At 42.4% G+C, this 26,080-nt stretch overlaps 1 protein-coding gene across 2 annotated transcripts in view; it reads right to left on the reverse strand.

The window, feature by feature from the left end:
- Window positions 1–26,080, reverse strand: part of LOC116545570 (X antigen family member 5-like) — a 46,290-nt gene that overhangs the window by 2,464 nt on the left and 17,746 nt on the right. Inside the window, exons 1-3 of one of the 2 annotated variants that reach the window (XM_032272111.1) lie at window positions 4,218–4,585; window positions 3,303–3,408; window positions 1,327–1,452 (exon numbers count right to left, since the gene is read on the reverse strand). In XM_032272111.1, coding sequence (XP_032128002.1) covers window positions 1,327–1,452; window positions 3,303–3,408; window positions 4,218–4,286 — 301 coding nt within the window. In that variant the 5' untranslated portion in view covers window positions 4,287–4,585. Of the gene's footprint in view, window positions 1–1,326; window positions 1,453–3,302; window positions 3,409–4,217; window positions 4,586–26,080 lie in introns of those variants that run through there. The other variant, XR_004266354.1, reaches the window with a different exon arrangement.

The raw sequence follows: 26,080 nt of genomic DNA on the forward strand, positions 1-26,080 counted from the left end.
TTTTTTTTTTTTTGAGACGGAGTTTCACTCATGTTACCCAGGCTGGAGTGCAATGGCGCGATCTCGGCTCACCGCAACCTCCACCTCCTGGGTTCAGGCAATTCTCCTGCCTCAGCCTCCTGAGTAGCTGGGATTACAGGCACGCACCACCATGCCCAGCTAATTTTTTGTATTTTTAGTAGAGACGGGGTTTCACCATGTTGACCAGGATGGTCTCGATCTCTTGACCTCGTGATCCACCCGCCTCGGCCTCCCAAAGTGCTGGGATTACAGGCTTGAGCCACCGCGTAATTCAAGGCTTCACCGCAGGAAGACTTTAAAATGTAATCATTGGATCTGGCAAGGGAGGTGGCTCAACCCCTATAATCCCAGCACTCTGGGAGGCCAAGGCAGGTGGATCACTTGAGATCAGGAGTTCAAGCCCAGCCTGGCTAACAAGGTGAAACCTTGTCTCTCTTAAAAATACAAAAATTAGTTGGGCATGGGGAGCATGTACTATTCCCACTACAAAAGAGGCTGAGGCATGAGAATCACTTGAACCTGGAGTCAGAAGGTTGCAGTGAAGAAAGATCGGACCACTGCACTCCAGCCTGGGTGACAGAGTGAGACTCTGTGTGAAAAAAAAAATGCAATTGTTCAACACGCTGAGAGAATTCAGGATTTGACAAAATCCAAGAACACTCGTGAAAGTCTCCATACAGGTAAACAAACATCAAGCAGAGTGCCCACTCATTTTCTTAGGGACAATGAAATCTCAACTTGGATATTATAATTGGACTGAAGCTCATTATTATGAAAAACAAATCATGAAAATAAGAATATCTCTGCATTCTCTCCAACAGAACTAGAGCATCCAGAAACCAGCACCGAAATGGATTTGAATCTATCTGATGGGCATTCACTACTTTCAATAAAAGAAAAACAGGTTTGGAACTTATGAGATTTGTTCAGAATCTCAAAAATTGTGTTAGAGCTGGTACTAGAATCTCCTTCAGGGTCGGCATATTTCATACAAGGTGGCGTTACAATGTATTTGAGAAAAGCAGAAATGAGAAAATAATCTGAAAATTGTTAGCTGTTGGTGATACTCAGAAGAAAATTTTTTTTATTTGATGATTCAATATAGATTTGAACCAATTTTTGTCTATATCTGATAGTGTTTCAGTTTTGCAGTCAGGATTCTGGGGTCTGAACTACCTTCCAAAGAAAGTCTGCATTTAATCTCTGTTTCTCAAGGGACAGTAATGTGCTCTCTTTTTATTATCAAAAGTATAGTATTGTGGAATAAAGAAAGTACGTAATTCTCAATCTTAATGGATAACATACCTCCTTCTGGCATTTTAAATTCCTCTGATTTTGGCACACTCTTCCCCTGTACATCACGACCATCTCCGCATTCACCCCCAGTCTTTGACTGAGACAGCTTCTGGAGATCAGCTTTCAGGTGGGGCACTAAAAAATACAAAGATATAGATTGGAGCAGCGAAACAAGAATGATAAATGAGAAAATGATCATATTCTTTTCCTCAGTGTTATGCAATAAAAGCCTGTTGGCTACTGTCGTAATAAATGTGATGCAAAGATGTCCCACTTTTGTCTTCCTGTATTATGATATCTTATCTTAAATGACAATCTGAGGATAAATCACACCACACCTACATTTCCCATACTTTACCATTGTGTATTATCAACACACAGCTACTTAGGAAATCTGAAGACTGCCCCACAGATAGCATTTTAATCAAAACTTAATGTAATTTTCTGAGGGTGTACATCAATGTGTTGGTGGGCCTATGACACTTATAGTCATGACACTCATCCCTTGTTGAGGTACCTTGAAAATGTTGGGGTTAATCTTAATTAAAGTAATGCTTCTGTCCAAATATGTGACTTTCTGTACATGAATGTCATTAATAAACAGTACAAAATACAATAGCAAAATCACTGTCTTACAATGAGAGTATGGTAACTGATGTGCAAATAAATTAATGGGCATTGATCACTGTCATATTCTAGAACCCCCTTAACAGTGAATTGCTAAAATAGTCCATAGCCAAAATTCTGTCTATCTTTAGTTTGAAAATGCCATCTGTTGAGGAAACAATTTGTTTCATGATAATCTTATCGTACTTTGTGTTTAATAATTAAACAAATACTGAAATGACTTTTAAAATCCCCTTCAAAATCCTACTAATATAGTTATCTGCAGGCCAGTGTCCTGAATTATCCACCTTTTACCAAACATACTGTCAAAAATACACACCAAAGGAAACAGTGGCTGTCATTCATTGACCTCTTTTCTGGGGTTGCTATCCTGCTTCACTGAACTGCATTTAGTCCTGAGCCAATACTGAAGTATGTTACAGTACAGATACATTTGAGTATTAAGCATTTTTAAGCAAAATCATTCACATTTTCTAACACAGATGGTGGGAAGAATGTAAACCTTGGAACAAAATATAAATTCTTTCTCCATGAGTCAAGTGTTCTTGGTAAGTCTCAGTCTCTGAACCTCAGTTTTATTATTCATTTATTTATTTAGAGACCCAGTCTCACTCTGTCTTCCAGGCTGGAATGCAGTGGCACGATCTCGCCTCACTGCGACCTCCTCTGCCTGGGTTCAAGCGATTGTCCTGTCTCAGCAGGCTTAGCTGGGATTACAGACATGTGCCATAACACCCAGCTACTTTTTGGATTTTTAGTAGAGACGGGTTTTCACCATATTGGCCAGGCTGTTCTCAGACACCTGACCTCAGGTGATCTGCCCGCCTCAGCCTCCCAGAATGCTGGTATTACATGCGTGAGACACTGTGCCTGGCCACAGTTGTATTTACAAAATGAGGCTAACATCCCTTTGCAAATGGGCTTTATTCAGGGTGTTATAAGGTAGGGTAACTTGGCACTCCACATGCTGTTAAAGGGTGCTTACAACACTCTGGACACCATGGCTGAGAAGATCTTACCGCAACATCGTAAGAAGATCAAATTAAATTAGTACAATAATGTACATTTTCATACAACAAATTAAATGCTTTCATCTGATTTAGGAAGGAGTGTAATTTTAAGCATACAAAATGCAGCTTGAAGAAAAAGAGAAGATTCATCACACCCAGGGACTGCAGGAAGCTGCAAACTATACCCATCACGTTTCTAGCCAACACTCAATAAATGTTTGAGATTCTTTCCCAATGTTTTCTTTCCTCTTGTTACTGGTCATGGCATAAGGTGCATATGATGTGTGCATATGATGCACACATAGGCCTCCTCCCCCCATACACATTCTTTCTTACCCTTCCAAGCACTTCGAATCTTAGCTCCACCCTGATCTTCTTCTCTCTTCTGACCAGGTGTAGGATCCAGACTTTCAGCTGGTGGTTTTTCTCGTTGAGGCTCTGGCACACTGGGCTCCTGGGAAAACGGGTTTGTGTGCGTGTGTGTGCGTGTGTGCAGATTTAAATAATTGCTTTTAAATGCATGTCAATTATAGGCATATACACATTACATAGATGCTTCTGATCATACGCATGTTTAAAGATGTGCCCCAAAACTATTCCACATACCTATTCTTCATAAAGTCACTCTTCCCATAGAGAGGTTAGTCTAAAACTGTTACCCTCAATGGCTTTGGATGCCATTTTAATTTACGTTAGGTTGAATGTGTATATTGTGCTATAAATAAAAATGCAGAGGAAATCACCAGTCAAATCTGGGGAACACAAGATCACACATCCAGACAAAACTAGTATGTAGTCCTCTGGGTTACTCTTTCCTCCATGAGCTGCCACGACCACTTTCTTTTTAATTTAAATTTTAATTAATTAATTAATTTATTTATTTTTATTGCATTTTAGGTTGTGGGGTACATGTGAATAACATGCAAGATTGTTGCATAGGTACACACATGGCAGTGTGATTTGCTGCCTTCCTCCCCTTCACCTATATCTGGCGTTTCTCCCCATGCTATCTCTCCCCTCCTCCCCACACCCCGTCCCTCCCCCATTTCCCCTCAACAGACCCCAGTGTGTAGTGCTCCCCTCCCTGTGTCCATGTGTTCTCATTGTTCAACACCCGCCTATGAGTGAGAACATGCGGTGTTTGATTTTATGTTTTTATCAACATGGGAGAACTTCATCAGTATATATAAACCAATTCTACAACACTACGACAACATCAACAAAATTCTGCTAATAGAAAACATCAAATGTTAAGTCACTCACGGCAGGCCTGGTCAGCTGAACAAGTCGCACATGTCGTAATGGTCTATGTTTTCTTTCTCGCCCACTCATATTTCACTCTGCAAATAGAACAGTGTGCACTTTAGGAGGCAGAACTGGGTGGATGACCTGAGGTCAGGAGTTCAAGGCCAGCCTGGCCAACATGGTGAAACCCGGCCTCTACTAAAAATACAAAAACTTAGCCAGGCTTGCAGGCAGGTGCCTGTAATCCCAGCAAGTAGGGAGGCAGAGGCAGGAGAATCACTGGAACTCTGGAGGCGAGGGTTGCAGGCAGCCAAGCTTGTGCCATTGCATTCCAGCCTGGGCAATAAGAGCAAAACTACGTCTCAAAAAAATCAAATCAAACCAAACAAAAACAAAAACAAAAAATCCCAGAATATTGTGATTGGAAAAACGCACGTGAGAGGATATATTTGACCACTTCCAAGACCATATGTTAACTTGCAATTTTAAAAAATTTGGTAATACATTGAAAAGTCAGTCAGAGGGCATGTATAAGTGTGTATGCCTTCTGAGTTGAATACTTCCACAACCAATTAAGTTTATCAAGCTAGCTGAGCAATGCCTTAGGGCTCATGGCAAGAGACACACAGTATTTCCAATGAGGTTTTGTTTCATAACTGGTGTCTTCTTAGTAAGACATTTAAGAAAATACAGCTTGAGAATTAAAATTAATGTGCCCACAGCTTTTGTCACACACCCATTTGCTAGGCCCATTTCCAGTTCAAAATGAAGTTTTGTTGGAATGGAGAGCCCAGCCCACCCACTCGAACTTCCAAGACAGAGTTGAGAAGTTGCCACATAGTTGTGGGGGGTCCTCACCGGGCTGGCACCTCTGAGGTTCGCTATACAAACCCTGGGGATGGGAACACCAGCCCAGAGTGTTCCCACTTTCCAGACCCCTTCCTTACCGCCCACACCGTCGCAGCTCTGATCTGTCCTCTTTTAGGGGTTTCAGGCATTTCTGGGACTTGGATACTGACAACAGCACCCCAGCATCACCACAGCTTCACCTAACTGCCGTGCCCCGCCCCTGCCACCCACTCCAAGGCCCTTCTTCTTCCTTCCTTTTGACTCTGACAACATAAGAAGGCCCACAGCCATGGAGCCGTATGAGAAAGACGACAGCCTCAAGGCCCTTTTCCCTTGGAGTCACCGACCAAGAGGCCCGACCCTCGGAAGCCTGCTGTCTCCTCCTCACCCTCACTCACACTTCAACTTACAGTGGGATCTGCCTGTGGGCCTAACCAGCTGAATCCATGGTACATATCATCTTGGTCTAGGCCTATCTTGATCTCCCTTGCCAATTCATATTTCACAATGCAAACAGAAAGCTGTGACTGGGAAAATGCACTTGACAGGGTAGGTATATTTGATCACTTCCATAGTGAAATGCCAACTTGCAATTTTTTAAAGAAATTTTGTAATACTTTGAAAGTAAGTCTCGGGGCAAGTGAGTGTGTGCGCCTTCTGAATCGAATGCTTGCACACTCCCTTAAATTGGTCAAGCTACCTAAGCAATGTCTTAAGGCTCCTGGCCAATGACACAGGGTTATTTCCGATGAGGTTGGTTTCATAACTGGACTCTTCATCGTGGAGATCTTTAGAAAAATACAGTTGGTGAATTTAAACTGCAGTGACCACGGCTTTTATCACACACCCATCTCTAAGTCCATTTCCCACCTAAAATCAAGTTTTGTTGGAACGCAGGGTCCCACCCATTCGAACCTCCACCGTAGAGCTGAGAAACTGAGACGAAACCCTGGGTACTCCTCCCTGGACACCTGTGCCAAGCGCTCTATATAGCTGTGAGCTCCCGTCTCTAACTCACTGTGTTCCAGATCCTCTCCTCACCTCCCACCCAGCCCTTTCCCGAGTCCTTACGAAGAAGTCTGGAATATGTCCTGTTTCCGGGGCTCCAGGCCCTTTCAAGATTTGGATGCCTCCACAGGCACCCCTAGCGGTCTCCCCATCTTCACTTGACCCCGCAACTCCACAGCGCAACTTCCTCCCTCATTCGGAACCCACCACAAGGCCCAAAATGGCGCCCCGGCATGAGGAGGACTATCACCTCAAGATTCTTTATGTGGGAGGCCATGGACCACGCTGCCCCATGCCCTGGAAAGCCATAAGCTTCTCCTCACATTCACTCACATTTCCACTCAGACCTACCGGCTGAGTCTCAGTAGCGATAGAAAGGGTCTGGACCGCAGTAAAGTAACCCTCACACCCTCACAGCTCTGCGACGTTCACCACGTGGTGAAGGGGCCGATGGGAAGACGCCCAGTGAACATGCGCACGCAGGTGGGCGCACCAAGAGCATGCGCAGTGAGGTTGGTGCCCGCCTTGTGGGCTGTGGCCCCCCTCCTCGCCGCGCCCTGCCATGTCCCGCCTACCCCACCCCACCTGCACCCAACAGTTCTGCGCCCTGTCCCAGGTCCCCACTGAGGATTTCAGAATGTGTCCTTGGTGGGTGGTTTCCTGTGCCTCCGGGACTCAAATATCACAAAGAGTTTCCCCTTCAAAACTCACTGTATGTTCACGAGGCCCTCTTCTGCCCTATGAACCTGCTGCCTTCCCTGTCCAGGACCCCCACTGCAGCAAGGACAATGTTGCATCTTGGCCTGTTAGAAGAAGGACAGGGACCGCAAGGTCCTTTCCCCTAGGAGGCCGTGGACCGTGCCCGCGGGCTCCTCCTCACACTCTCTCACACTTCAACTCTGGGAGGACTGATCTGCGAACCTACTGGCTGAGTCCTAGTGGGCACCGCAGAAGGAAGTCACTACGTCGCCTTGCACAGCTCTGCAGAGACAGAAGGCAGACAGACGAAGTGCATGCCCACAAAGGGACTTGTGCAGCAAGGGGCATGCACACTGAGTCAGGCACATGCAGGTCTGGCCAGGGTTTTCCCACTGTTCCCTCACCGAACCCCAGGTTGTTTGTAGTAGAAAGAAAGGGACGCGAGACACTTTTTTGTCTCTTGCCCACTCATTCTCATGGATTCAGAAACGTTGAGAACACAGAGTTGTACATCACCCTTAGTAGAGGCTATGTCTTAGAAAGACCTTTTGTGACAGAAATAAAGAATTTTATGTCTATATTTACACATGCTTTTTTCTCAGGGTGTTTTTCTGTTGCCCAGGGTGGAGGGCAGTGGCATGACCATGCTTCACTGCAGCCTCCACCTCTTGGGCTCAAATAATCCTCCTTACACTGCAACCTTCTGCGTAGCTGGTATGGCAGGTGGCTGCCACCATGCCCACCTGGTATATTTAGTGTATTTAATTATTCCTTAAATGGCGTGGGGGGGCATCATTGTGTTGCTCAGGCTGCTCTCAACCACATGGGTTCAAGTGATCCTCCCATCTCTGCCAATTTTTATGCATGCTTTTTATAAATACTGTAGACCCAATCAATTCACACTTGTATGCTTTCTTAAGGTTGTGCTATTGCACATTTATACCTCTCAACTGGTAGCTGATTTCCCTGAATACCTGTAAAGTAATCAGTGGCCCACCCGTGAGTGTGGTTTTACCATTGGCTCACAGTGGCTTGGAAAGCTTGCAAGGGAAGTATTTCTTGAGGAAAGGTGCAGAGTTTCCAGTAACAATTTTGAAAAACAGTGACAATGTCTTTCTTCCTTCCCTTGTCTCTCTTCATGTTCCAGGTTTTCTGTTTTCTCCGCTATTAAAAAATCAGCATAAAGTCTTCTGTGATGAAAAGTTTTTATCTCTTTAATCATTCCATTTCTTCCTCCAGACCTTTTCTTCTGGAAAACACATTATAATGTAAATTTTGTGAAAAGATTCATCATATTTGCGAAATGGAGAGGGTGAAATCCTGAATTTCGAAAAAATTTAAAAATCAGTTTACATAACATCCATCCCTTTTTTCTATACCACCTATCCTGTGAGAATTGTTGAAAAGATTAATTCCTTGCTTGTGGCAACTGCGTTCAGTAGTCAGACTGCTGTAGCTTTCCATTAATATCACACATCCAGATGTAATAGCCACAAAACACAAGGCCATTTTACAACTGTACCCGGTTTTGGCCGGACGCGGTGTCTCACGCCTGTAATCCCAACACTTTGGGAAGCTGATCACCTGAGGTCAGAAGTTTGAGATCAGCCTGGCCAATGTGGTGAAATGCCATCTCTACTAAAAAAAAGAAAACTTAGCCAGGCATCATGGCAGATGCCTGTAATCCAAGCTACTCAGGAGGCTGAGGCAGGAGAATTCCTTGAACCTGGGAGGTGAAGGTTTCAGTGAGCGGAGATCGTGTCATTACATTCCGTCCTGGGCGACAGAACAAAACTCCATCTCAAAATAAAAACAAAAGCAAAAACGAATGTACTCGTCTTTAAAATCTCATTGTAATTTCCCTCAAACCTGTAGCACTAAATTCCACATTCACAGACTTACAAGTACCATGGCCAAGAGACTCCATCTCAAACGTTTGGACAGGGCTCCCACTGTGGGTGGCAGCCCAGCTGAAGACAAGACTGGAATGTCGCTCACACACCCACCCACTTTTTGAGACAGGGTTTCTGTCTTTAGCTGAAGCTAGAGTGCACCGCAGGACTTACAGCTCACCGCAACCCAGGACTCAAGTTCAAGTGATTCTATCACTTTATCTTCCTGAATAGATGGGACTACAGACATGTGCCACGATGCCCAGCTAATTTTAAAAATTGTGTAGAGCAGGGGTCTCACAATGTTGTTCAGGCCGGTCGTGAACACCACACCTGGCTTCAAGGGATTCTCCTCCCTCAGCGTCCAAAAATACAGGGATTACAGGTGTGAGCCACTGCATGTGGCCTTTTTTCCTCACCTTTTTTCTTTTATCTTTGGCTTGAGGTTTATCTAAGTCTTTGTTTAGTCCAGCCCAGGAAACTGATTTTTTCCCTCCCACTTGGAGGAAAGGGCAATTCAAACGTTCAGGATTCTTGATCTACTGAAAGTTCATTGGCAACAACTGTGTCCTATCTCTACCCGCCTGCAGGAGAAAACAAAAATTAAAGTCAGCACCAGACTGCATTTTTCCACTATATGTTATCCTGTGCAGAACAGTGGTTGAGTGATCCAGTGAGCCAGTTCTCTTTCAGTTGGAGGGATTATTGTTAAATGCTGTGAGTACATGTACTTTTCATAATAGACAACAGCTCGGCTGTGGCTTCATACTATGGAGAAATCCATAGGCTCCCAAGAGTGACTATTTCATCATCACTACCCCTTGACTCTTCTTTATTCAAAGAAAGATTTCACCATGTTATAGTGAGTCAAGATCTTGCTGGTGAATCACACTGTTGCTGCCACTATGTCAGGGACGACCAAGGCCACCCTCACCTTCAGTGATTCACAGACACTCTCTGCTGTCCTTCTGCATACAACACTCCTAACTCAAGCCAGCCCCCTCACCTCAGGTCAGTATACCATGGCTCCCAACTTGTTACCGGCCTCGCTCCTACAATGATCGCGCCTCTCTCCTGAACCACCCACTGCTCCCTCTACATTGGATCATTACCCAAGCTAAAGGAAAACTCACTTTCTCCCCACATATCATTTTGTAGCTACTAACACATTTATCTGCTTTCCTGCAGAGGAAAACTGCATGAACTTATGCAACACAGTTCATTAGACTCCAATTTCAAAATTATCTACAAAGGAAAATGAACCAGAATATCCAAAATGAATCTGAAATATAACTTCGGGGAATTCACCCTACATGATGGCAGGATTCACATTAACTCTATGTTATTTGTTTATTGATATGTTTTCTTTTTTTTTCCAATTTATTTTATTTCATTTCAGGTTTTGGGGTACATGTGAAGAACATGCAAGATTGTTGCATAGGTACACACGTGGCAGTGTGATTTGGTGCCTTCCTCCACATCACCTACATCTGGCATCTCTCCCCTTGCTATCTCTCCCCAACTCCCCATCCCCCATCATCACTCCCCTATTTCCCCCCAACTGACCCCAGTGTGTAGTGCTACCCTCCCTGTGGCCATGTGTTCTCATTGTTCAACACCCGCCTATGAGTGAGAACATGCAGCGTTTGTTCTTCTGCTCTTCTGTCAGTTTGGTGAGAATGATGGTTTCCAGGTTCATCTATGTCCCTACAAAGGACACAAACTCATCATTTTTGATGGCTGCATAATATTCCATAGTGTATATGTGCCACATTTTCCCTATCCAGTCTATCATCGATGGGCATTTGGGTTGGTTCCAGGTCTTTGCTATTGTAAACAGTGCTGCAATGAACATTCGTATGCATGTGACCTTATAGTAGAACGATTTATAATCATTTGGGTATATACCCAGTAATGGGATTGCTGGGTAAAATGGTATTTCTAGTTCTAGATCCTTGAGGAATCGCCACACTGTCTTCCACAATGGTTGAACTAATTTACACTCCCACCAACAGTGTAAAAGTGTTCCTATTTCTCCACATCCTCTCCAGCATCTGTTGTCTCCAGAGTTTTTAATGATCGCCATTCTAACTGGCGTGAGATGGTATCTCAGTGTAGTTTTGATTTGCATTTCTCTGATGACCAGTGATGATGAGCATTTTTTCATATGTTTGTTGGCCTCATGTATGTCTTCTTTTGTAAAGTATCTGTTCATATCCTTTGCCCACATTTGAATGGGCTTGTTAGTTTTTTTCTTGTAAATCTTTTAGTTCTTTGTAAATTCTGGATATCAGCCCTTTGTCAGATGGGTAAACTGCAAAAATTTTTTCCCATTCTGTTGGTTGCCGATTCACTCTAATGACTGCTGCTTTTGCTGTGCACAAGCTGTGGAGTTTGATTAGGTCCCATTTGTGTATTTTGGCTTTTGTTGTCAACGCTTTTGGTGTTTTGGTCATGAAGTCCTTGCCTACACCTATGTCCTGAATGGTTTTGCCTAGATTTTCTTCTAAGGCTTTTATGGTGTTAGGTCTTATGTTTAAGTCTTTAATTAAACTGGAGTTAATTTTAGTGTAAGATGTCAGGAAGGGGTCCAGTTTCTGCTTTCTGCACATGGCTAGCCAGTTTTCCCAACACCATTTATTAAATAGGGAATCCTTTCCCCATTGCTTGTTTTTGTCTGGATTGTCAAAGATCAGATGGTTGTAGATATGTTGTGTTGTGTCCGAGACCTCTGTTCTGTTCCATTGGTCTATATCTCTGTTTTGGTACCAGTACCATGCTGTTTTGATTACTGTAGCCTTGTAGTATAGTTTGAAGTCCGGTAGTGTGATGCCTCCTGCTTTGTTCTTTTTTGCTTAGAATTGACTTGGCTACGAGGGCTCTCTTTTGGTTCCATATGAAGCTTAAGGTGGTTTTTTCCAGTTCTGTGAAAAAGGTCATTGGTAGCTTGATGGGGATAGCATTGAATCTGTAAATTACTTTGGGCAATATGGCCATTTTCATGATATTGATTCTTCCTAACCATGAACATGGAATGTTTCTCCATCTGTTTGTGTCCTCTCCTATTTCATTGAGCAGTGGCTTGTATTTCTCCTTGAAGAGGTCCTTTACGTTCCTTGTTAGTTGTATTCCTAGGTATTTTATTCCCTTTGTGGCAATTGTGAATGGAAGTCTGTTCTTGATTTGGCTCTCTTTAAGTCTGTTATTGGTGTATAGGAATGCATGTGGTTTTTGCACATTGATTTTGTATCCTGAGACTTTGCTGAAGTTGCTTATCAGTTTCAGGATCTTTTGGACTGAGACGATGGGGTCTTCTAGATATACAATCATGTTGTCTGCAAATAGAGACAGTTTGACTTCCTCCTTTCCTATTTGAATGCCCTTGCGTGATTGCTCTGGCTAGAGCTTCTAGTACTATATTGAATAGGAGTGGTGAGAGAGGACATCCTTGTCTGGTGCCACATTTCAAGGGGAATGCTTCCAGTTTTTGCCCATTCAGTATGATATTGGCTGTTGGTTTGTCATAAATAGCTTTGATTATTTTGAGATACGTTCCATCAATACCTGGCTTATTGAGGGTTTTTAGCATAAAGCGCTGTTGAATTTTGTCAAAGGCCTTCTCTGCATCAATTGAGATAATCATGTGATTTTTGTCTTTGGTTCTGTTTATGTGGTGAATTACGTTTATAGACTTGCGTATGTTGAACCAGCCTTGCATCCCTGGGATGATGCCTACTTCATCATGGTGGATAAGCTTTTTGATGTGCTGTAGCAATCGGCTTGTCAGTATTTTATTGAAGATTTTTGCATCTGTCTTCATCATGGATATTGGCCTGAAGTTTTCTTTTCTTGTTGAGCCTCTGCCGGGTTTTGGAATCAGGATGATGTTGGTCTCATAAAACGATTTGGGAAGAATTCCCTCTTTTTGTATTGTTTGGAATAGTTTCAGAAGGAATGGTACCAGCTCCTCTTTGTATGTCTGGTAGAATTCAGCTGTGAACCCGTCTGGACCTGGGCTTTTTTTGGGTGGTAAGCTCTTAATTGCTGCCTCAACTTCAGACCTTGTTATGGGTCTGTTCAGGGTTTCAGCTTCTTCCTGGTTTGGGCTTGGGAGGAGGCAAGTGTCCAGGAATTTATCCATTTCTTCCAGGTTTACTAGTTTATGTGCATAGAATGTTTGTAGCAATCTCTGATGATGGTTTGAATTTCTGTGGAATCTGTGGTGATATCCCCTTTATCGTTTTTATTGCATCAATTTGGTTATTCTCTCCTTTCTTTTTTATTAATCTGGCTAGTGGTCTGTCTATTTTGTTGATCTTTTCAAAAAAACAGCTCCTGGATTTATTGATTTTTTGAAGGGTTTTTTGTGTCTCTATCTCCTTCAGTTCTGCTCTGATCTTAGCTATTTCTTGTCTTCTGCTAGACTTTGAGTTTTTTTGATCTTGCTCCTCTAGCTCTTTCAGTTTTGACAATAGGGTGTCAAGTTTTGATCTCTCCTTGCTTCTCATGTGGGCACTTATTGCTATATATTTTCCTGTAGAGACTGCTTTAAATGTGTCCCAGAGATTCTGGTAAGTTGTGTCTTCATTCTCGTTGGTTTCAAAGAACATCTTTATTTCTGTCTTCATTTCATTGTTTATCAAGTCAACGTTCAAGAGCACGTTGTTCAGTTTCCATGAAGCTGTGCGGTTCTGGGTTAGTTTTTGAATTCTGAGTTCTAACTTGATTGCACTGTGGTCTAAGAGACTGTTTATTATGATTTCTGTTCTTCGGCATTTGCTGAGGAGTGATTTACTCCCAATTATGTGGTCAGTTTTAGAGTAGGTGTGATGTGGTGCTGAGAAGAATGTATATTCTGTGTATTTGGGGTGTAGAGTTCTGTAAATGTCTATTAGGTTTGCTTGGTCCAGGTCTGAGTTCAGGTCCTGGATATCCTTGTTAATTTTCTGTCTGGTTGATCTGTCTAATATTGACAATGGGGTGTTAAAGTCTCCCACTATAATTGTGTGGGAGTCTAAGTCTCTTTGTAAGTCATTAAGAACTTACCATATGTATCTGGGTGCTCCTGTATTGGGTGCGTATATATTTAGGATCGTTAGCTCTTCTTGTTGCATTGATCCTTTTACCATTATGCAATGTCCTCCTTTGTCTCTTTTGATCTTTGTTGCTTTAAAGTCTAATTTACCAGAGATGAGAATTGCAACTCCTGCTTTTTTTTGCTCTCCATTTGCTTGGTAAATCTTCCTCCATCCCTTTATTTTGAGCCTTTGTGTATCCTTGAATGTGAGATGGGTTTCCTGGATACAGCACACTGATGGGTTTTGTCTTTTTATCCAATTTGCCAGTCTGTGTGTTTTGATTGGGGCATTTAGTCCATTTGCTTTTAGGTTTAATATTGTTATGTGTGACTTTGATACTGCCATTTTGGTGCTAGCTGGCTGTTTTGCCCATTAGTTGATGCAGAGTCTTCATTGTGTTGATTCGCTTTACCATTTGGCATGTTTTTCGAGTGGCTGGTACTGGTTGTTCCTTTATATGTGTAGAGCTTCTTTCAGGAGTTCTTGTGAAGCTGGCCTGGTGGTGATGAAATCTCTGAGTACTTGCATGTTAACAAAGGATTTTATTTTTCCTTCACTTATGAAGCTTAGTTTGGCTGGATAGAAGATTCTGGGTTGAAAGTTCTTTTCTTTAAGGATGTTGAATATTGGCCCCCACTCTCTTCTGGCTTGTAGGGTTTCTGCTGAGAGATCTGCTGTGCGTCAGATGGGCTTCCCTTTGTGGGTAACCCGGTCTTTCTCTCTGGCTGCCCTTAGTATTTTCTCCTTCATTTCAACCCTGGTGAATCTGATGATTGTTTGCCTTGGGGTTGCTCTTCTTGATGAATATCTTTGTGGTGTTCTCTGTATTTCCTGGACTTGAATATTTTCCTGCCTTGCTAGGTTGGGGAAGTTTTCCTGGATAATATCCTGAAGAGTATTTTCCAGCTTGGATTCATTCTCTTCATCGCATTCAGGTACGCCTATCAAACGTAGATTAGGTCTTTTCACATAGTCCCACATTTCTTGGAGACTTTGTTCATTCCTTTTTACCCTTTTTTTCTCTATTCTTGCCTTCCTGTTTTATTTCATTGAGTTGATCTTCAACCTCTGATATCCTTTCTTCTGCTTGGTCAATTCAGCTGTTGATACTTGTGCATGCTTCGCGAAGTTCTCGTGTTGTGTTTTTCAGCTCCATCAATTCACTTGTATTCCTTTCTATTTTGTCCATTCTTGTTAGCATTTCGTCAAATCTTTTTTCAAGGTTCTTAGTTTCTTTGCATTGGGTTAGAACATGTTCTTTTAGTTCACAGAAGTTTCTTACTACCCACCTTCTGAAGTCTGATTCTGTCATTTCATCACACTTGTTCTCCATCCAACCTTCTTCCCTTGCTGGTGAGGAGTTGTGATCCCTTGTAGGAGGAGAGGTGTTCTGGTTTTGGGTGTTTTCATCCTTTTTACGCTGGTTTCTTCCCATTTTTATGGATTTATCCACCTGTCGTCTTTGTAGTTGCTGGCTTTCAGATTGGGTCTCTGAGTGGACGTTCTGTTTGTTGATGATGAGGTTATTTCTGTTTCTTGGTTTTCCTTCTGACAGCCTGGTCTCTTTGCTGTAGGTCTGCTGAGGTCCACTCCAGGCCCTGCTTGCCTGGGGATCACCTGCAGCAGCTGCCGAACTGTAAGGGTTGTTACCAGTTTTCTTCTTCTGCTATCTTTGTCCCATAAGGATACCCGCCAAGTTACAATCTGATCTCTCCTTTTTGAGGTGTCTCTTTGGATATACAAGGGTCAGGGAGCTGCTTGAGGAGACGGTCTCTTCTTTAGGAGCTCAAATGTTGAGTGGGAGGTCCGTTGTTCATTCAGAGCTGCTGGGCAGGTACATTTAGGTCTTCTGCAGCAGGACTAATAAACCCCTTTTTGTTCCCAGGTGCTCTGTCCCAGGGATTTAGGGCTTTATGAGTTTCCGTTATGCTGCTGCTTTTTTTTTTTACTTCAGAGCTGCCCTGCCCAGCGAGAAGGCAGCCTAGTCACTGTCTGCCTGTAGAGGCTTTGCTGAGCTGCTGTGGGCTCCACCCAGCTGCCGAGTGAACTTCCCTGCAGTCCTGTTTATAGGGGTGTAGTTAGAACTGCCTCAGCATGGTGGCCCGCTTCTGTTAAGGCAGAGTCTCTCTGCAGTGGCGGGCTGCCTTGGCAATGGCGGGCTGCCTCAGCAATGGGCAGGTTGCCTTGGCAATGGCGGGCTGCCTCAGCATTGGCTGACTACCTCCGTAGTGGTGGGCTGCCTCGGGAATGGCAGGTGCTCCTCCGCCACAGAGCTGGACTGTCCTGGGTTCAGCTGCGCTTGCTGTGAAACTCTCAATCCAGAGAGTTTCTGATTGCTGTTCCTATGTGGGGGTGGGACCAGCTGAGCCTGATTGCCTGGCTCCCTGCTCAGAGCCTTTTTTTTTTTTTTTTCAAGTTGATGTTCCAGTCGCCTGATGAAGAGGTGCCGGGGTCTGTGTGTTTTCCCCTGCAGCAAGTCACTGCGCTGGCTTAAACAGCAGCACTGAGATTCATGGCGCTTTTTTTGCCCTGGAATCTACTGTCCTGGTTCCCTGCTCAGTCCCCTGTTCAAACAGACGAATGGGCGACTTCCCATGGTTGCAATCACCAGCCAAGAGGGCACCCGGATGGGTGTATTTTGTACAGAGAACCGCTGCTCTGGGGCGCCAACAAAGCAGCCATGCAGGGTAAAGCAGCGGCGGCCGGCAGGCACAGCGCACTGGCGACCCGTGGAGCTCCTCCGCCTGGGAATTTCCTAGTCTGTGGGCAATAAAAATGCGGTGTCCACTCACCCTCTGCGCTTTCACTGGGAGCTGCAATCCTGAGCTGTTCCTAAGCGGCCATCTTGGATCTATCTCACCCAGGAAGCTTCTTTCACAACAAAGACCCTAGAAAGCTCTTGACAGTTATAGTTTCTACAGGCATTTGAACAACAGCCACTCCCATCTCCTCTGCGCTCCCTCGTATTCCTACTGATGGAATGTTGATAACTACTCATCCCATGATCCCTTGCAGAGGGTTGTGCACCACAGTTTACCAGGAGTTACCAATAATATGCTCTATTATACGATTTGGGAAATAAAAGTTATTTTTTGGTTCTACCAAAAATGGCTGCATGTGTGAATGGTGAATGTGGGGATGTTTAGGCAGGTAGAAATAATGACTGTGGGAATTTGGGGCAGGTTGCATGGTGAATGTGGAATGTTTAGGCAGGCGTGCATGGTGATTGTGGAATATTCAGGCTGGTGTGAATCATGAATGTGGAGTGTTTGAGCGGGTGTGACTGGTGAATGTGGACTGTTTGGGCAGGTGTAACTGGTGAATGTGGGAATGTTTTGGCAGGTGTGAATGGTGAATGTGCGAATGTTCCTGCAGGTGTGAATGCGTGTGCGTGAGTGTTTGTTATGGCCCTGGGATTCCCCTACTAATCACCTGCCTCAGGATTTCAGGAGGCAGAGACATCTGGCAGAGGTTTCCTGAAGTTGCTTGACCAGATATATTTCAGTGGACTCCAAATCTAGTATGATTTCCATTATGTCTGTAGGTTTTATGAGACTTGATGATTCTTCATTACTATTGTCTTTACTGATGCTGAACACATATACTTTAATAACACATGAGTTCAGGATAAGAAATCTAACAAATCTGACTTTCTCATTTACACTCCACTGAAAAACACATGAGTTTTGTCTGTTTGACTAGTACTTCCATTCCCAGTAAGGATCAGCAAGAGATGAGTTTTCTGAGCTTCATTGACTACATCCTACCTTGCAAGGTACTTGCAAAAATGAAATAAATGATAGTGATAATAGTAGTAAAGACAGTATTAAAAGAAGGCTGGCCTCAGTGGATCACACTTAGAATCCCAGCACTTTGGGAGCACGAGGCAGGAGGATTGCATGACCACAGGAGTTATGGACCAGCTTGGGGAACATGGCCCAACTCCCTGCCCCTGTCTACAAAAATGTTTAAAAAAATTAAGTCCACTGTGGTGTCACACGCCTTTACTGCCAGCTACTAGGGAGGGTGACATGGCAGGATCCCTGGAGCACAGGAGTTGCAGGCTGCAGTGACCCATGTTAATGTCGCTGCACTCCAACCTGGGCAACAGATGAGATCCTGTCTGAGAAATGAAAAACAGTGTTGAGATAAAGCTAACAGGAATACTGAATTGTGTCTGCTCAGTATTCATAGGGTGAAATCTTAACCCCTAGTGCTTCGGAATGTAACTGCATGTGACATAGATGGGTTCTTTAAAGAGGTAATTAAGTGAAATGGGGTCATTAGATCCGGAGGCAACGTGCCTGTTGCCCTTATAAGAAGATGACATGGGGACACAGACGTGTACAGAGGGAGGACTAAGGCAGACACAGGGAGAGAACAGCGGACTACAGGCATGGAGGGAGGCCTCAGAAGAAACCAACTCTGCTGACACCTTCATCTCAGAGGTGCAGCCTCCAGAATTGTGAGAAAACACATTTGTGTTGTTTTTATTTTATTTTATTTTCTATTATACTTTAAGTTCTGGGGTACATGTGCAGATTTGTGCTCATTTGTGTTGTGTAAGCCGCCCTGTCAGTGATATTTTTTGATGGCAGCCTTAACAAACAAATATACATACTTTTATTGCCCTTGGGGAGTCGAGGATTATCATATACATTTTATGTGCTAGTACCCCTGTTCCTCTTGCTAATATAATGCCCACATAATGATGCCTGTATCTGAGAAACTGAGTGGTACTGAGAATACTTTACAACCTGAAGTATTGTACCTTAAGTTCATGACCAGTGTGAGAGAATTGATTGTCACTTTCTCTCTCATCCTATTTCCACTACTACAATACTCTCACCGAATGCTAGGGACCTTCCTCCATTTGAATGATCTCCCAAAATAATTCATTTAGAAGACAGAAGAAATAAGGGGGGAACTCTCAGAGCTTCCAAAACCCACTCTATTCGTGCCTTCCCCGGCATTTTCTGCCGCCCTTCTGCATACAATGCTCCTAACTGAAGCCAGCCTCTCACCTTAGTTCAGGCTCCCATGATTCCCACCTTCTCAGGGGCTTTGCTTCTGCAATGATCACTCCTGCTCCTAAACCATCCACTGCTCCTTGTATATTGGATCATTCCTGAAGCTAAGGGGGAACTCACCTTCTTCCCCGATACACTTCTATAGCCACTAATGCATTTATCTGCTGCACCTCAAAACAAAATTGCATGAACTTATACAACCAAATTTACAGAATTATATGGAAAGGAAAATGAACCAGAACAGCCAGAATACTTCTGAACAATAAATTTGGGGAGTTCACACTACCTAACATCAAGAGTCAACATTAATTCTATAGTAATAGAGAATGTGGTATTGGGGAAAAAATATCAACAGATCAGAATGGAATCCAGCAATAATCTCACAGACATGATGTAGTGATGTTCAGAAAAGGTGAAAAGTCAATGTAGAAGGATTACCTTTTCGAGAAATTATGTTGCTTTCCTCCAGCATCTTGGTCACTATGTTTTTTTTTTATATATATATAATTCCCCTGATCCCTTTCCTGTGTTTCTCCTTTTCACTTCAGCTGCTGTTCTGTGTAAGGTTCTGTCTGTCCCACCACAGTGTGATAGCCCTCACAGCAAGTACCACACATTGTTGGTTGGTCTCATTTCCAGCATCACAGGTATTTGCTGTAACATGGCAGGCGTCAGTGCATGTCTACTAAATTAATTGATCAGTCTTTTGTAATGATCCTAATAGAAAGGCATCTCCTCTTTTTGGGAGTCATTATTGGAGATCATATGTTTCTAGGCACTTTGCATATATTCTTTGGTTTTATACAAAACAGTCTAGCACAATGGCTCTGCCATGGTGCCATGGAAGTCTTGCAAGTAACCACACAGGCTGCGTAGGCAAAGCTAGACAGCAGGCTAACTTGGGTCTTAGTAGAATACCTTGAATCTCTTTGGAGCAAGGGGAGATAAGCAGCATGGTGGGAGCTGCCACAGGTATATTCTCACCAGCTCCCTATCTCTTTGGAGGCTGACACAAGGCCATTCTTCATCCATCTCCCTAGCATCACTTAAGCACAGGCCTTTCCACATCTTAAGGTACAGCTGTGGGGTATAAAACTGTTCAATACATCAGGGTAAGTGTGTGGGCTTCTTACAGGCAGAGAGACCCACCATTTTTGTTGTCATTGAGTACCTCCAATTCAGTGTTATCCTGTGGGACTAGTGACATGGTGCCGACACAGTGCCTATCCTGCTTTTGCTGTGTCCACAAGCAATCAACCACTTAGATCCATTTAGGCTCATCGCCTTCTTACAGGCCAAATCTATGGATATGTGACAAGCCAAACTAACAATTGCAGTGATCATCCTCGTGGCCCTGTTAGCCACCATAGGGCTGCTTAGGGACTGCTTGAGCACTTGACACACTATGGTATTGAGTTCTGGGGGTGTTGCCTGACCAGAATATTGACTTATTCATCACGTCATCACACACGGCAAAATGCACAGTGTTAGGTACATATTACTAACTTAGGGTTGGCCTTGTCTGACTGTGGTTACTTACGAAACAACTTTAGAATAGATGCCATGTCTGACACCAGTTACGCTGCTATTTAATCAGTATATTTATTTGAATGAAATCAGTTTCTGATCTCAAACCTGTTTAAAAATGTAACTTGATATCCCTAATTAAAATTCTAAAGCTGTTATCACTTACTAGAGATGTAATTGTAAAGGCAAATGGAATGAACAAAATTGAAATTTTAAGGAAGAAAAGAACTGTAACTAGTAACCCAAATTTATCTACAATATAATGTTGAGTTCATATATGGTATCTCATGAATTCTCCATAGCAATGAGTTACCGTAAATACTCTAATTTCTACTTTAGAAATGGGAAAAAGGGAGTTGCAGTAGCTCAGGCCCCTTGTCCTGACCCATGAGGATGTGAGGCTAGGCATTCGAGGCCAGCCTGGGTAACAGAGAAACCTCTTATCCATTTTAAATAATTTAAAAAAAAAAAAAAGAAATGGGAAACAGTCTCACAGAATATAACTACCTTGCCCACCATCTCGAGGCCTATATGTCGGAGCCATGATGGAAACCCATGGTTATTTCATGTCATCAGGGGACAGTATAGCTAGGACCCAAGTAATTTTGCCTCAGCAAGTTGTGGTGGTTGCTTTCCCCTTTCATCTACCTAGGCCCTGATTCTTCATCTAGCTGTATATAGCCTAGGGACTTCTCACATATTCCGTGGCAAATGGGATCCCCTATGTTTAGTCTCACTTTTTATTTTAACCCTTGCTTTTCAGTCCTTTTGGATCAGAAAATATTTTAAAATCTCTGTAATAGAAATAATTGCTGTCTGTATTCCCATGTTCCTCCCTAAGCAGTGTGGATTCTCAGTAGGGCCCTTTGTTGAAAAATTATCCTTTGGGTATGAGAATATAATGGAGCTCAGGGTTATCATTCATGTATTATGTATAGGAAGAGGTGTATCAGGCTGTTACGTATAGGAGAGGGGTATCAGGCTGGATCTAGGCAGCTGCAGGGCCTTCTGATTGGGATGTGGTGACTGTCAGGCTCAGATGAAAAAGAAAGATTTGGTGTTTCTTTCTCCTTGCCTCATATCATTTAAAGAAAGTGTTTGCAGGAGATGTTGTGGCATATTTCCACGGGGATTGAGACATCAGTTCTTTTCTTTGTGTTCCCATAAACTGTTCGAAATGAATTTAGTATTCTTGTTACATTTTTTTCTGTAGCACAGTAAAACTGATATGTTATTATTAACTTTTAAAATACTTTCATAACAATGATTTCATCTGGGAATTCATGTTAGGTTTGTGTGCCACATTTTGACAAATACTTACTTCAAGAGAACAACAAACCATTTTATGTTAAACAATAAAAATATATGTATTTTATACATTACCATGGATTTACATGAAAACATCAGCTTACCACTTGAGTCAACATACACAACACCAGTTTTGCATTCAACACTTTCAGAAGCGTTGACTTCGAGGAAGCACGAAGACTGTGAACTTAGACCATACTTAAATCCCCATATCTGTTTCTTACTAGTCATTTATTGTAAATTTTATGAAAACTCTGACTCACCTTTTCAAAGGATTACATGAGGTCAGAAATAATGAAACATACCTCAGAGAACTGGTTAACAGATACTAAACAATCTATAAATGTGAGATATTATTACTGTTATTCTTAAAGAATTCAATAAATGGAGCTATTCATCCTAACTATTCACAGGTATAGTCATCCAATCAAAAACATACACCATAGATCAAAATCAGGTAGGCAGGCCAGGTATGATGGCTGTCACCTGTCATCTTAGCAGTTTTGGAGGCAGAGGAGGGAGAATTGCTTGAGCCCAAGGGTCCAAAAAAACTTATGTAAGCAAATTAATAGAGCAGCAACTTTTAACTTTCTGTGTACAGAGGTCAATGTCAGTACAGAAATAGGAGCCGGTAGTTTTCAGAATGACAGCATCATTAGAGGCATCTTTGTAGGGAAGAGAAGCACCTTACCAACTTTAAAAGCATGGCAACCTGGAGCTGCCTCTTCTATCTTTCTTTAAGTAGTGTCCAAAGCTAAAAAAGACGTGCAATCCAGAAACAAACACACAGGGGAAATCCTATCTCCGAGTGCTTCACTCTTGCAGGTATTTCAGTTCCAGAGAATAGAAGAAGGTTTTATATCCCAATTCATTTCATGAAGCCAGTGTAACCTTGATTCTGAAGTCAAACAAAGTGAACACAGATGGTGCCCACTTATGACGCTGTCACTTAAAATTTTTTGACTTTACAGTGGTGCAAAAATGAAATGCGTTGAGTGGCAACAGTTTTTTGAGTAGCCATATAGCTGTTGTGTTTTTTACTTCCAGGATAGTATTCAATAAACTACATGAGATATTCAATGTTGTGATAAATTAGGCTTTATGTTAGATGATTTTGCACAACTGTAGGGTAAGGTAAGTGCTCTGGGCGTGTTTAAGGTAGGCTAAGCGAAGATATAATGTTCGCCAAGTTAGGTGTACTGACTGCATATTCAACTTATAAAATTTTCAATTTATGATGGATTTATTGGGACACAATCCCACGATAAGTTAAGGAGCATCTGTACATGAAACAAAAATATATGCTAATGTCACTTATGAGGACATACGTAAAAATCCTAAACAAATTAGTAAGAAATAGATTATTCAAAACCAATAATATGTTGTGATCCAATTTTCTCCCTTAGAAAGATAAGGTTGGTTTAAGCATAGCAACTTACCAGTGTAATTCACCACGTTAACAGATTAATGAAAGAAAAAGTCCTATGATCATCTGTGTGAATGTACTACAAGGGCTTGATGAAACTCAACATATGTTCAAGATACTCTTAGCAAATGAGGAATACAGTTTATCTATATTAAAAAGCACAGCAAACATGATAAAATGTTAAAGAGTTTCCAGTGCCTACTAGGCATAAGGGAAGAATGGCCACAATTACTGGTTCTAATCAGCATTGTGTTGGGTAGGTCTGTCCAATATTGTAAAATAGGAAAAAAGAAAACGTATGCTGTTTGAAATGTCAGGAACAATGTTCTTCAAATATGATATGATTGTGTATGTTGAAAATCAAACAGGATCTAGAGATAAATTTGGAACAAGCATATTTAGCAAGGTTACTAAATAGAAAATCAGTATACAAGCATGACATCTGTTGAATGGAAGAAAAAAGTTTTTTCTCTATTCTTGCCTCAGAACAATTAATATAGAAGACTTTTGTGACCAAATGTGTGGGGGCTTTTCTACACACACCAAGCAAGCAATGAGTTTAGCAGCACACACCAGCTGGGTGTCCTCTCATTCATTTCTGGCATGATCTACCTGGAGATAGTGTCAGATTACACAGGTTAAGGGCTCAGACCCCCAAGATGGCCGTCTACTTCTTATGCCAATTGCCACAAGCCCTAAATTGTTTTACCTGTATTTCTTAGCCACAAGCTAAAAATTGGGTTTCCCATGCGTCCGACTCTCGTTCAGTTAATTTGCTACAGCGTTTCACAAGTCAGGGAAACATATATATTTATTGGTTTATTAAAACAGGATATTAGAAAGTATGCAGATAAAAAGATGCATAGGTAAGGAAAGGAGGAAGGGGCAAGGAGCTTCCATGCCCTCTATAGGCATGCTGCTCTCCATGTGTTCAGGTAGCTGGAAGCTCTTTCTGAACACTGCCCTTTTGGGGCTTTGGGGTTTTTTTTGGAGATTTTCACTATGTAGCTGTGACTGATTAAACCATTGGCCAGCCATTAGTGATCAACTTAACCTTTAGCCCCTCTCCCTTCCCTGAAGGTTAGGGATGGGGCTGAAAGTCCCAACCTTCTAATCTCCCACCCTAGAGCTACTTAGGGGCTGCTCATTAGCATACAAGAAGACTTCACTTTCTGGAGACACTAAAGATTTTAAGGGCTGTATGCTAGTATAAGCAGGATCAAGGACCAAATACATATTTCACAAGATCACACCTGTATTAGTCTGTTCTCATATTACCACAAAAAACTACCTGAAACTTGGCAATTTATGAAGAAAAAAGGTTTAACTGATTCACAGTTCCACAGGCTTAACAGCACGCATGACAGGGGGCCTCAGGAAACTTACAATCATTGTCAAGTGTGAAGGGGAAGAAAGCACCTCTTCAGATAAAAGCAGGAGAGAGGATGAAGGGAAAGTTCCACACGCTTTTAAACCTTCAGATCCCTTGAGAATTCATTCACTGTCATGAAGACAGCGAGGTGGAAATTTGTCCCCATAATCCAATCACCTCTCACTAGGTCTGTCCCCCAACATTGGAAACTACAACTAAGCATGAGATTTGGGTGTGGACACAGAGCGAAACCATACCAGCACCTGTATACCAGCTCAATTTTCCATATTTCAAAAATGACACTTTTTTTTTTTTCTTGAAAAAGTCTTCCTCTGTCACCCAGGCTGGAGTTGCAGTGGCATGAACATAACTACCCACATCCTCGACCTCCTGGGCTCAAGGGAACCTCCCACCTCAGTGCCTGGAGTAGCTAGGACTACAGCTACATACGTACATATATTCAGTCAATCACTTACTTTTGTAGAGAAGGAGGTCTCACTGTGTTTCCCAAGCTAGTGTCTGTCTCCTGAACTCAAGCAGTCCTCCTGCCTGAGAATCCAGAAGTCCTCAGATTATAGGCATGAGCCATCATACCTGGCCACAATTTTCAATACTGTCTAATATATGAGAATAAATGAACAAAAGATGTGCAGCGAGACTTCTTTGGAGAAAACTGTAAAACTTCATTGAGATATTTTAAAGTCAAATATCAAAATAAAACAGTTTGCATTGTTTCAGCTTGTCTTCATTTATACCTGTGTTTGACCTTCACCTATAACAGAAACATAACCAGAAGGAACATTACTAGCAGGACTGTATTAAGATGACATTAAAGGTATGAGAAGGATACCAAACTTTTAGTTTTATACAATGGGCTACAACTGGAAGCCTAAGAGTCACCCTATAGTTAACATTCAGTTAGACCTCTGTAGAGATTTTGAAGATAGACTTCCAAGCATATTCATTATTACATCTTTAAATGCACCCTACTTTCTGTGCTACAAGGAAATCAAGACAGTATGAAGTCAGAACTCATTAAGTGAACCTATTAAAAGGTGATTCAAAATAGAATGCAAACATTGTGTATACTTTTACCGAAAATATAACTGACACACAAAAAAACCTTAGAAGCAAAAGAAATTCACCAGAAAATGTATAATGAAACGTTTTGGCTGGAAATAACAGTTGGGATGTTCAGCGAGCTTCTGGGAAACAGTTAATGTCACATTAGGAGCTGTGTAAGTGCAGTGAACTGGAAAGCTCAGTCTTGCACTTTGTTTTCTCTGTTGTGCAGAAGTGCAGAAATGATGCTTTGGGCTAGTTTACCCTTCTGTGGATTTTAGGTTAAGGTAACCATTTGCCCAAGGTTTCACCTATTGTCCTGATGTCAACATCAAGAGTGTTACACTTTTTGCACCTCAAAGTATCCCCATTTGTAAAATAAATTACCTGGTCACACTCCTTTTAATGACATTATCCTTATTTTTTTTTTTCTTTTTTTTGGTTGGAGTCTCACTCTGTCATCCAGGCTGGAGTGCAGTGGCAAAATCTTGGCTCACTGCAACCTCCGCCTCCCAGGTTCAATCGATTCTCCTGTCTCAGCCTCTCGAGTAGCTGGGATTACAGGCGCACGCCGTCACGCCCAACTAATTTTTTGTATTTAGGTAGAGACCAGGTTTCACCGTGTTGCCC

The sequence above is a fragment of the Sapajus apella genome, unplaced genomic scaffold (genome assembly GCF_009761245.1).
Source record: "Sapajus apella isolate SASKATOON/1434 unplaced genomic scaffold, GSC_monkey_1.0 scaffold290, whole genome shotgun sequence".
Taxonomy (NCBI): domain Eukaryota; kingdom Metazoa; phylum Chordata; class Mammalia; order Primates; family Cebidae; genus Sapajus; species Sapajus apella.